The following is a 12,700-nucleotide window of genomic DNA, read 5'->3' on the forward strand; positions in this document are numbered from 1 at the left end:
AACACCTTCAATTGGTCTTCCATGTAATTCAATGAGGCAGAGTCTCTCAGTCAAACCCAGGGCCCCCTGATATGGTTAGTCTTGAACACCAGCTTGGCCTGGGGCTGCTCTGTCTCCATCTTCTGAGGTTGGGATTACCTGTGGGCCACTTACACCCACTTGACACTTACGTGGGTTTCTAGAGATCCTGAGCCATCTCCCTAGTCCTTAAGTCACACTTTTAACCATAGGAGGGAAGAGAAGAGTAAGACAATGTCAATTCTTCCAAGGTGATGATCAGATGATAATTTATGGTTACCTGTGGTTCAATCATATCTGAATGAGTATATGTTTTGATATGCCAATTTGAGAAAATATGGTTTGAGTAAGTGGACCCCTCACAGTAACATTTATAGTCATATTTTGGGTATGTATGTGATGTTTTCCAGGGAAACGATTTAGGATTTAAACGAATTAGAAATGTACTTAATAAGCAGGATGATTACCATAAAATTAGGCATAGGGATTATTGGTGAACGATGGAAAGGGCTTGGGGGCAAGGCAAAGGAAATCAGCTGAGAACACGATGGAGCTCTCCAAGTTCTGAGGCGCTGTAAGCCCTGCCAAAATGCCTGCACAGCTGGCTGTGAAACTGGACACGTTGCCAGCTGTGCATACCACGCATATTTATCCCTGGGTTGGCTTTCTCCCTCTGCAAGGAAGGTAGCTGAGATCTGCTGAGTTGGGCAAATCAGGCTAAGTCGGTTTTCCCACAGGGCTTTGCCTCTTCGTTAGGACGGAACCCAGTCGATGCTGGAGGCTTTAGCCTTTTCGTGAAATAAATTCCCCAAAGCCAGTGCAGGGGAAGCACACTTAAAAAGAGGGGGATGCAAACTTGGCATAGAAAATCAGCGTTTGAGAAAAAAATAAGCACAAGCTTGTACACATTTTAAAATGATGATTCCAAAATATATTTGGCTATAATCATCATTCCCAACTCTACCAATGGATGTAACTACTGTTTTTTTTTCTTTCACTGTGAAAAGAAATCTTAAATAAATGGCTTGACATGCCTGTGACCTCTAGACCTATTATGATTTAGTTATGAGAAGATTCTAGAACGTGGACAATTTTTTTATTGGTTAATGTTATGATTCCAATCTTGTGTCCCTGAAGGCACCCATGTTACTAGTCATAACTGGTTACCAGTCTGTGTCACTACTAGGACATGGTGGGACCCTTAGGAGGTGGGGCCCAAAGGGAAGAAGTTAGGTCATTAGAGGCATGTCCTTGAAAGGGATCTTGGGCCTGGAACTCCTGGCCTCCTCTCTACTTCCAAGTACCAGGCAAAACTGTCCAATGCAGTTGGGATGAAATTATATATTCATATAAATGTCAATGAATTAATACATGACACACACATACTGCATTTAAAAATCTGTCTTTACTTAACCAATTTACTGGATTACTTTGTCACTCTATCGTCTCTTGTAGAACACACAAATCAATGCCGTGGAATGATTTCAAATAACAGATCTTTCTCTCTCTTTTTAATTCCCCTATTTACTGCATTTCCTATTTCGGCTTCAGTCATAAAACAAAACAAAAATAGAAAAAACAGCTTATTTCTGTTGTGGTCTGAATATAAAATATCCTCCACTGGCTCACGTGGCTTGGTGCTGCTATTTTGGGAGGTTCTGGGAAGTTGAGCAGACAGGACCTGGCTGGAGGAAGTAGTTCAGTGGGGCATGTTGTGGGAAGCTGTATCCTCCACGGCCCTTCCATCATTCTTGCTCCCCCCACCCCCCATTCATGAGGCTAATACCTTGGGTCACATACTTCCACCTTCATGATGTAAGCTCCTTTTCCTCACCACGTCCCCTAACAGGATAGACAAAAACTTCCCACACCATGAATCAAAATGAATGATTCCTCCCATTCAGTTTCCTATTCAAGGAGCTTTGTCACAGTGGCGAAAGTAATTCTGATGTTTATGTCTGAATCAAAATGAATGATTCCTCCCATTCAGTTTTCTATTCAAGGAGCTTTGTCACAGTGGTGAGAGAAGTAATTCTGGTATTAAAACAATTCTCAAGCATGTTTATGTCAGTTACATGTGTTATTGTAACTGTGTAATTTAAATTAAGATTCCTTATAAAGTGTCTCTGTAGTTTTTATATGAAAACAGAATAAGATGTATTTGATAAAAAAAATCCAATGAATTTAATTACAGGGAGGAAAAATTCTAAATCATTGTTGGAAATCAAAAGTTAGGTAAAGTGGGGAGAGGGAGAGAGAGAGAGAGAGATAGAGAGAGAGAGAGAGAGAGAGAGAGAGAGAGAGAGAGAGAGAGAGAGAGAGAGAGAGAGAGAACTTTGTTGTTAGGAGCTCACATTGTTCTCCCAGAGGACCCAGGTTTAGTTTCAAGCACCCATGTCAAGCGGCTCACAACTCCTTGTAATTTTAGCATCACGGGATCTGACACCTTCTTCTCCCATTTGGGCACTTACACATGTACACACACACACACACACACACACACACACACACACACACACACCCCATACCACACACACCTGAAAATTAAAATACACCTTCACAAGTTTTTATAATAAAGAAATGATTCATGTGTGAAGAAGTAGATACCTTTAACTTGATTAAATAACATAATCTTTTTTTAATTGTAAAAACTTTCAAAATCCTTTCTTCTACCTCTAAAAATGCTATTGTCATTTAAAGGGTGACATTACATTACAATGGGGATTTATTTTTACTAGTGTAAAAATCTAAAGAATTTACAACAATCTTATTGTTTACTGGAATGAATTCGTCAGAGCATTAATCCATCGATGACGTTGCTGCCCTCAGGATCCAATCATCTCTCAATAGTATACCAGCTTGGTGGGCAGAGCCTTCAGTATCTAAGACTGTCAGGGGAGATGCTTAATATCCAAACTATAACACTTTCCAGTTGTGTTTGATTTTGTTTCCTCTTTAACATAAATATATTTAATGGATACAGAACATGAACTGTTCGTGTTGATGATGTTACCGAATCAACATTAAGGAGGTAGAGTCTAGTTGGGAAAACCATTTCACTAGGAGAATGCCTTTGAGGGGAATAGCTTTGTCTTTCTATTTTTGTCTGTCTGTCTGTCTCCTCACTGCTGTCAGGTGAGTGGTGCGGTTCCATCATGGCTCTTGGCTGTGATTACTTCACCATAGCCCAGAGCAGCAGAACCAGCTGACCATTGACTGAAAGCGTGAGTGACAGATCAATCTTTCCTCCTTCATGTCGGTCTTAGCGGATATTGCGTCAGAGGCACAAGGATGAACTAACACGACTAACATGAGAAGTTGACGCTTGGAAGTAAAGTAGTGGCTGTGACTCTCTCACTGTTCAATGTCTAAGTCTTTGGAAATGATTTGTGGGAGGAACTTGGAAAAAAAATGGAGAAAAGACTCCAAAAGTGCTTAAAATTCTGCAAGGAGAGAACACTACTAGGTGGTTCTACGGAGAACTCTAAAGACCAGACTGCTGATAGACTCATTAACGATTGCTCATGAGGTTCAGATGGCCATGAGGACACTCTTGGATGAGAGAATAATTATCACATTCGGAGAAAGAACATGTCTGTACTTTCCCCCTGTGTCCTGATACTTTGTGAGATGCCAAATTTAAAGGTCATGGACTAATCCGATGGAAGAAGTTTTGAGATAGCACAGTGTTTAGACTGGCATGGATACTGTTCATTGTTTCCTTCTGGATTTATAGTGAGAATCAGGAGAGAAAAAGGCAGAGCAGAAGGGTTTGCCCAACTTGGAGTTTAGGTTTACAAAAAGAGGAGCTCTTTAAGGCTGAAAATAAAGTGAGTTTGCTGAGTAGACTAGTGCCATAAAAACTAGCCAAGTACTTTACACTGGGACAACAAGAAAGATGCTTTGGTAGCATCTCAGCAATTAGCCAGTTCCCATCCATCAGTGGCTCAAGGGTATAAACAGAGCAAGCCTTTGAAAGACTTTGATTGGAAAAGATCACTCCAGGGAACCTTTCATGCACAGGCTGCCAAGGAAAGTGTTTCTCTGAGCTCAGCTAACAAACTCAGAAACTGCTCTAGCTGTGGTCCAGGTGGGTCTAGTCACTGCTCAAGTTGGCCACAGACCTTGATGCTGATTTTGCTGCCTTGGGTCTCAGAAGAGAATGAACTTAGACTTTTATGCAATGCTAGCTAGTGGCTCTGGGAATTCCTGGAGATTAGACTGAATACGTTTTGCGTCTTGAGTTGGGTATGAGTCCTCTGGAAGTCAGAAGTGAAATGTTTGGTTGAAATATGAAATGCACCTTTGCCCTGCTATCTCTAGTTTGTGTGTTGAAGGCTTGGACCTCAGCTAGGGATTACTGAGAGGTAATCGAGTCATGGCAGTACTAATCATAACAATGGGTTAATCTTTTGACAGTTTATAATGCATGAACCAGTAGGAAGTGGAGCTGAGTGTAGGAAACAGAACACTGGGCATCACTGTGGAGAGTATAACTTGTCCCCAGCCCCTACTTGTTTTCATTCTTGTTTATTGGCTTCCATAAGGGCTGCAATTTAATTTCTCTGCACCCCTTTGCCATGATGCTCCATGATACAACACTGGAGTCAGCTGACCATGGATCGAGACCTCTGGAACCATCAGTTCAAATATATCCTCCCTTGAATTGTTTTTATTAGGTATATTGTCTCAGAAATGGAAAACTAATGCAGAAGTAGCAAACTGTATATTATAGGTATAGTTTAGAGAAACAAAGACTTGAAACTCTAATCCATAGAACCACATTCATAGGACGGCCTTAAGTTTATTGGTAAGATTGGCAACCTTTCAGATTAAGTCTTTATGATACAGATTTGAATCAGTTTCTAGGATTTCCATATTAGTGAGTTATTTTAATAAAGGGACTTTTCAATTAGTTCCAGGTTATTATCATAAGCAGATAAAAGGCTTTTACTGTAGAGCTATTAAAGGCGTGTTCCTTGTATTACTGTTAGCACTGCCTTGAAATTTGTTTAAAAAGAATCCTGGACTCCACCTGGAGATAATGTCTGAGATGTGTTTCCAAAGCTCTCCAGGAGACTGTGAGACATAATGGGGTCTGAGAAGCATTGCTCACACATTACTGTTGACACATTACTGATGCCCCCAGAATAGATATGACTAAAAAAAAAAAACAACAAAAAACAAAAAACAAAAACCAAAACCCCCAAAAAACCCCCCAAAAAACATGGGTCAGAATGTGTGAGGGATCCCAGTGTTTTCTTTTCATTCTCATTCCTCAATCCTGGTTTTAGAGAGGTTTTCTAAGGAAATAATTCAAAGGAAGATGAAAATCTGAATAAAAGTTTCTCTGCATGAAACATGATAAGACTCTCTTTGATACTGAAATCACTGAAATCACAAAGAAAAACATAAGAGTTTGTAAAGTAGTTAAATATTTACAAAGTTAAAAATGCAACATTCACCATGGTTATAAGCTACAAATATCAACAAACTCTCAGAAACGACCAGTTCTATTACCTTAGAGCAGTATTTGATGGTAATGTAGTTTTCATACTTAAAACTATCTTACTATAGCTGTAATTTTTATAAAAAAATACTTAGTTATACAAACTGAAAGCATCATTTAAAATCCACTCAACACTCAATGTACAACCCAAAGACTCTCGTACAACCATACAAAAGCACTGCTATAACACCACTAGCCAGCTGCTGCATGAAAAGCACCCAGATTTACTGTCCTCACAGACGGGCAGCTGGAAAAGTCAGTCTTAGGTAAGGATGCTGTCAGTACCTGAGTTATCTTCATCCTTGCGGATTTTGAGCTTCACCAGGTCTTCACACTGCTGGAGGATCTGGACTGCGTCTTCCATGGAACAGTTGTCCAGCCGGATGTTATCTATCGCGAGCAACTTATCCCCAAGTTCCAGCGTTCCAGTTCTGTTAACAAAGGCACAGTACTGCATGAGTTATGATGAGTACTCAACGCAGGCCACTTCAAGAGGCGTTGAGCACAATGCCATGTTCTCGTGACCCTTAGAATGAAAGTTTTTCAACTGTTTTGAAATTGTACTTTATTGACAAGCATCCATTTTTCCCAGTCTTATTTGGGGGTGGTTGCTATGGTGTTAAATTGCATATTATTAAAACATCTTCCTTATGCTTTCTTCAACTTAACCTAGGCATCCACTCAGGAAGTCTAGAGCTCCTTAGGGGGGTATCAGGTACAAGAGACTCCAAATACCCTTGTGTTCCTCTCAACCTCGATGCACACTCTTGATACATGGTCATCAGCTCCTAGGAGAGAGATAAGGGTGTGAGGGAAGTCCAGGTGGGTCAGAGTCAGTGAGAACTGGGTCTAGGACCTTGCCTGTTTCTTTATGTACCTGGAAACTCATTGAGGGTGGAGAAAGGGACAAACATAATGAAGGATCTGAAGGAACTATTTGGAAAATGGCCTCAGAGAGTCCAATACTGGTTCTGGACCACTTGCTGGTCTGTTGGAAGTCTTAAAAGTTCATAAATCAATGACAAAAGGAATGAGAATGTCATATATATGTGTTCTTTTAAGGAGCTCTCCTTTACATTTTATGTCTGTGTTAGAGTCTACTAATTATTTCCCAATATTCATTCTCTCTTTTCTTCTGCAGCAACCCCCAGTCCCTTCCCACTTATGGATAGGAAATAGGAATGGCAAGTAGGTGTCATGGCTTCCCAGCTCTGGATCCCCCCTGCCCACTTTCCACCTGTTACATGAGAAACAATTTTTTTGTCCTTCTTTGATATACAGGATACTAATAATTTACTTTTCAACACAGCTGTGCCTATACTATATATCTCAACTCTTACAGTGTTCTCCATGGTTCTTGCTTGATACACGATACTAGTAATTTACTTTTCAACATGACTGTGCCTATACCATATATCTGAACAATGTCCCCCACACTTTTTGGTGGTTACATTATTTCTTTAACAACACAATTATGATGACAGGTTGGGTTTTTAAAGGTCTTCATTTAAAAAAAAATAAGAGGAAAGTTAATATTACATTGGCATGCTCGATTACTTAAAATGTACTTTTACCTATGAAACGGAAAACATAAGATTATCTTATTTAGATGTACACAGACCAGGGAGGAGACTGTAGTGGGTAGCCATTCCAGCTTTGATCTGGAAGTTCCAACCCCCTTGAGACTTTGGCAACTGTCACGCCTACAAGGCAGAACCAAGTGAGAGCACTGCCCATCCAGATCTCAGGTCTCCAGGCGCCTCCCTTGGCCCCGCCTTGTAGGCGTGACGGTTGCCGAAGTCTCAATGGGGGTTGGAACTTCCAGATCAAAGCTGGAATGGCTACCCACTACAGGAGACCATTCTAGTTTAGCTTTAATTGACATTTTCATACAGCCTAGAGTCATCTGAGAAAGGAGTGACAGTCAAGAGACTGCCCAGATCACCCTGGCCTGTGGATATGTCTGTGATGGATTCTCTTGGTAGTTAAGTGGTTTAGGAGGATCCAGCCAACTATGAGGAACACCATCTCCTAGGCAGGTGGTTTGGGACTGCATAAAAACCTAGCTAATCATGAGTTCATGAGTAAGCCAGCAAGCAGCACTCCTTCACAGTTTCTGCTGTGCCTCCTTAGCTGTGAATTCTCTGGTCAGAAGTAATGCTGCATGTAAGGTAGTAGGTACACTTTCAAGTTCCCATTTGAGACCCCGACTTCTTTCCATAAGGGACTATGATCTCGAACTATAACCAATCAAATCCTTTCCTCTCTGAAGTTGCTCTTTTTTTTTTTTTTTTTTTTTTTTTGGTTTTTCGAGACAGGGTTTCTCTGTGTAGCTTTGCGCCTTTCCTGGAACTCACTTGGTAGCCCAGGCTGGCCTCTAACTCACAGAGATCCGCCTGACTCTGCCTCCCTTAGGCAGCTGTTTTTTTTTTTTTTTTTAAATGACATCAACAGAAGGGAAATTAGAACAGAAACATAAACATTAATGGAGGTTCAAAAGTCTTACTTGCCCCAAGGGGACATGATAACACCTAGCAAAGCTGTCCCTTAAGCTATAATTTCTAGGTGAGGTACTTCTCAGGGCTGAAATAACTGGGGCTTCACTAGAAAATGAAACATGGAAGATGAATCTGAAGAAAATGCTCATGCTAAACTCATAAAAGACCCTAAAATCACTTTCAGCTCTAGAGTATAGAAATACACTTGTAGGAGGAAACAGGCAAGTAAGAAAACGCATGCTCCTTACCTGTGTGCCACACTGCCCTTCTTGATATCTGAAATGACAAGAGGGTCCCCAGGTTTTCTACTGGATGGTGCTGTAATAATGAAGATAGAGTGAGATATCATGTCTTTATAACCAGGACTCATCCAAGTAACTTTCAACAGAGTTTATATGTAAATCAAAGGTAACCAACAAATGATTGCAAAGTATGCATATTAAATCTACAAAAACATTCATGTAAAAGTATTTATCTGCTGACAAGCAAGATGGTCATTTCAATTTGTAATTGGAGAAAGAGGCTGAAGAGCTGATCATCAGGTTTAGGTCAGTGACCTGAAAGGTCAGCTCCTCAACAGGAGAATAATGAAATCAATTTAGAATAGCTCACTTTGGTGATACTGAGAGCTAGCCTGTCTCCTACCCCTTCCTCCACTCCTCTCTAGAAAGGAGGTACCGCTTTGTTGATGGGTGCTCACCGTGTTACTCAAGGGCACTGGGAGGGACATAGAGCAGTAATCACTGTTACATTTTCTAGAAGAAAATTTTTGGTGGGTGGACTATACAAATCTCTATGTTCTGCCCAAACATTTTTACCTAGAAAGCTCTAGAGTGCTTTGGGATGTGACTGCTTATTTTGTTACAATAGCAAGTATTTTATTAGTCAACTAAATACATACATGTGTATGTATATTCTAAGCATACATATAGCCCTTATTAAACTGCACATAAAATTATTATCAATCTGAGTGGTCAAATATTTGGAGCCTTTACACTTAGTTGGGGTAGGACTTCCATTTGATAAGAATTAAAAAAAAAAAACATTCGGAAAGGGACTTCCTTGGAATTAACTCTGGATATGAGTTATAGCCCAGAGAAGCACAAAGAAACCATCTTTTTAAAGTTTGGACTTCATTTAGGATATCAACATTTGTGGAAAAAAAAACAAAAAACCAAGTGGCCTCAGAGAGAAGATGCTTTGCCAGCCTGAAGCCTGTGATGGTTTCCTCTTAGAGAACATTAAGAGGCCCCCGAAGTAAGATTTTATTACAAACAGGCTGATCATCCCATAATAATCACAGAACCATATCATATCCCATAATCCCTTCTGAATCCCAGAAAAATGTTTGTGCATAAGAACAGATGGTTTAACAGCTCAACATCATATTTAAAGGAAAACCAACATCCCCAATACCTTATCCTCTATTGCAATTAGTCCTGAGTAAATGTTAATGAGATTTCACTAATCACTAACCTTAGCTGCCAGCAAAGTGTGCAGAACAGTATATTCACTACAACTGACTCATTATTTAAACCTTCACTCAACGATTTGGCATGGCTTACCCATAGACACAAACACCTACCAGTTTTGCTCATGTCATATTCTAAAATAGAAATAGTTCTGGGCATTGGGCATGTCAACAAACACACAAATACATAAACCTTTATTACATGCAAGCATTATTCTTTTATTATCTGCCAATGAATTTGCATTGTATCTTGCCAAACTATAATAACCATCATATAACATGCAAGTGTTTCTTTTGAATTAAAAAGGCCCACATTCCACTGAAATGGAAAACCAGCAATAGTAAGAACAAGAAGATATGTCAAACTCACCCTCCTTTGAAAGAGAGAAAAATAGTATCATGATGTAGAAGAAAATCCTACATAATTTTTCCTAGAAGCCAGAAACTTTGTGTGCTCTACACACCTACATGCATGTGGTGGCCATCCTCATCTTTCTAGATTCTCCCTTTTCTCTTTTAACTACATCCATATTTGAAACATCAAACATTCTTGGTGGATGTCTCCTGGGGTGAAGATATTGAACACAGAAGTGTGTTCAGACCTATATGTACCCTGTCTCTGTCACTACCAGGCACAGATGTGGCAATGAATCCTTGAAGGATTAGTAGCAGTTGTTAATACCCTACCACAAAGCTAAATTCTTCTCTGCCTAGAAAATAACAAATTAAGCATATGTCGCTTGGTGCATAGTGCTCTAAACCTACCAAGCGAGTCACTATTATTAAATGTGAATAGATTTTATATAGATATGTAGCTTTGGTAATGGAAAAGCAGGCCAATGTAGTGTAGTGATTAAGAAATGGCATTTGGTGGTCATAATGGTTGGGGCTGAAGTCCTAGCTCTGGTATTCTAGTCTGATTACTTGAGGACAAAGTCCATAGATGACTCAGGTCCTCATCTGTGCAGCATATGATGACTATTCACTGTCTTTACCTGAGAGTTTCTGTTGAGAGGATGATGTGAGTCATGAAAGGCAGAGTGATTAGACCAATGCACACAAAATGCTCTCTGTCTGCATTGTTTACTGTTTACTATTATTACTATCCAGCCCCATTGAACTCATTTCCCCACTCCAATAATATAAGTGGATCCCTCAGTCTTTCATTTGTCACTGTTTTTATCCATCTGCTCTTGCTCAGACTTGTGATCCTTCAAGAAGTAACACACACCCCTCAACGCTTTGGATTTGGTTGGAATTGACCACAAAACCATGCGCTTACTTAGCACACATTTCCAGAACACCAAGCATGAGCTAGGCATCTCTGCACAGGGTGCTGGCTGTGAAATCTCAGAGAAATTGGTTTAAAAAGGAGAGGCGGGCCTTGTTAGATCTCATGAGGTCACAAGAAATGAAATCGTTTTCTCTATTATGAGATGTTACTTCCACTGGAGAAGCCATACCCGTGTTCTGGGGGACGGGCGGAGGGTGTGGTGTACCACGAATGGGTCAAGAGAGTGACTCACAAAAGAAGAACAAGCAAAGATTATAATGTGAAAGCCAAAGACAAACAATAGGGGTTCCTTGAAGTCTCAATGTCATTGGCCAATTAAACAGAACTGCACAGGGGACAAGGGACCAACACTGTGAACTTGTGGGCATCCACAATGAAGGTTAAACATAGTAGAGCCTTTTTCCAACTTACACTTAATGAAATGATTTTAACTCCAGCTCCACTTGTGTCTCTAATGTCACTATTAATGCACCCAAGCAGTGACACATGAATCATCCACAGCTTGCTCAGAACTCATCACAATTATCAATTTATGTTGTATTACGAAGTTGGTATTTTTCATGTTGCCCATAGGTGCATGTTCTTAAACCTCAAAGAGAAACTTCTTATAATGCTTTTCAGAATGTAGGCATACAATTTTTTTTTTTTTTTGTGTGTGTGTGTGTGTGTGTGTGTGTGTGTGTGTGTGTGTGTGTGTTTCATTCTGACATAGTGCTAACCAATTAAAACAGACTTGTAGTAGATAGTGGTGCTGTCTATGACCCTGAAGCACCACCCCTAGAGATGTAGCAGGTAACCGTCCTACCTACCTATAACCTTGACATATCTGCCCCTGGGACATGGCTTAGGGCTACCCTTAAGACCTGAGATGCATGTATGCCACTCTCTTCTCTCCCTCATGGGCTTGGATGCTGAGATGGACCAGGCAGAAGAACAGCGTGGGACTGTACCTCAGCCTTCCAGGACCCTACGATAAATCTCTGATGCTGTAGTGAGTTTTCCTTCCAAGTAAATTCCTTCACCCTTTAAGCAGACTCACGGATTTCTCCTAATATAGACTGGCTAGCCAGCAAACTCCAGGGACCTTTCCATCTCCATCTCTCCAGTGCTGGGATATAAGTGCATGCTACCACACCTAGCATCTCTACACAGATTCTGAGCATGCAGCTCGGGTCCTCATGCTTGAAATAAACTAAACTGTTAAAGCATTTACCAACTGAGCCATCTTGACAGCTCCTACTTTCTATTTGTGTCAAAAATACAAGTCCACACGATTTAGTTGGAAATCGTGCACAAGCAAGTCTTCAACTTCCTGTTTCCCCAGATGCAAATGCAGATGATTCCTGCCTTTAAGGTGATTCATTTATGATTTTGAGATTTGATGGGGTGAGAGCAATTTCTTTCAGTAGACGCCATCCTTGAATTTTGATGCGAGAGGCTAGCAACATGAGGCATAGCGGTCTCTTTTGATACCGTTCAAGGGCAGCAAGCCATTGCTTCCCATTGGCCATGAGTTCACAGATAAACAACCCAATTACAGTGTACTGTATTGCTATGTTCCATGTAATAGTTTATAATCCATTTATTGGGGACATATCTCCACATTAGTTTGAGGAACACACACTTTCAATTTCTTTGGTTGATTCCACTTGTGACATTACATATAATGTTACTAGTTTATTTTTCAATCTTTAAAAAAATTTATTAATGTTTTTCATTTTACATACCAACCGGTTTCTCCTTCCATCCCTCCTCCTGCACTACCCCCTGCTTTTCCCTCTCATCCACTCCTCCAAAAGGGTAAGGCCTCTCATGGGGAGTCAACAAGGCCTGGTACAATCAGTTGAGGCAGGACCAAGCCCCTTTCCCCTGCATCAAGGGGAAGATAATGAGCAAGATGTCCCACCACA

At 40.5% G+C, this 12,700-nt stretch overlaps 1 protein-coding gene across 5 annotated transcripts in view; it reads right to left on the minus strand.

The window, feature by feature from the left end:
• The window catches only part of Grip1 (glutamate receptor interacting protein 1), a 100,226-nt gene that overhangs the window by 59,838 nt on the left and 27,688 nt on the right, over window positions 1-12,700 (minus strand). For all 5 annotated transcript variants that reach the window (XM_059245491.1, XM_059245490.1, XM_059245489.1 and 2 more), the window contains exons 5-6: window positions 8,274-8,343; window positions 5,813-5,958 (exon numbers count right to left, since the gene is read on the minus strand). In XM_059245491.1, coding sequence (XP_059101474.1) covers window positions 5,813-5,958; window positions 8,274-8,343 — 216 coding nt within the window. The remainder of the gene's footprint in view (window positions 1-5,812; window positions 5,959-8,273; window positions 8,344-12,700) is intronic.

The sequence above is a fragment of the Peromyscus eremicus genome, chromosome 18 (genome assembly GCF_949786415.1).
Source record: "Peromyscus eremicus chromosome 18, PerEre_H2_v1, whole genome shotgun sequence".
In the NCBI taxonomy this organism is placed as follows: Eukaryota; Metazoa; Chordata; class Mammalia; order Rodentia; family Cricetidae; genus Peromyscus; species Peromyscus eremicus.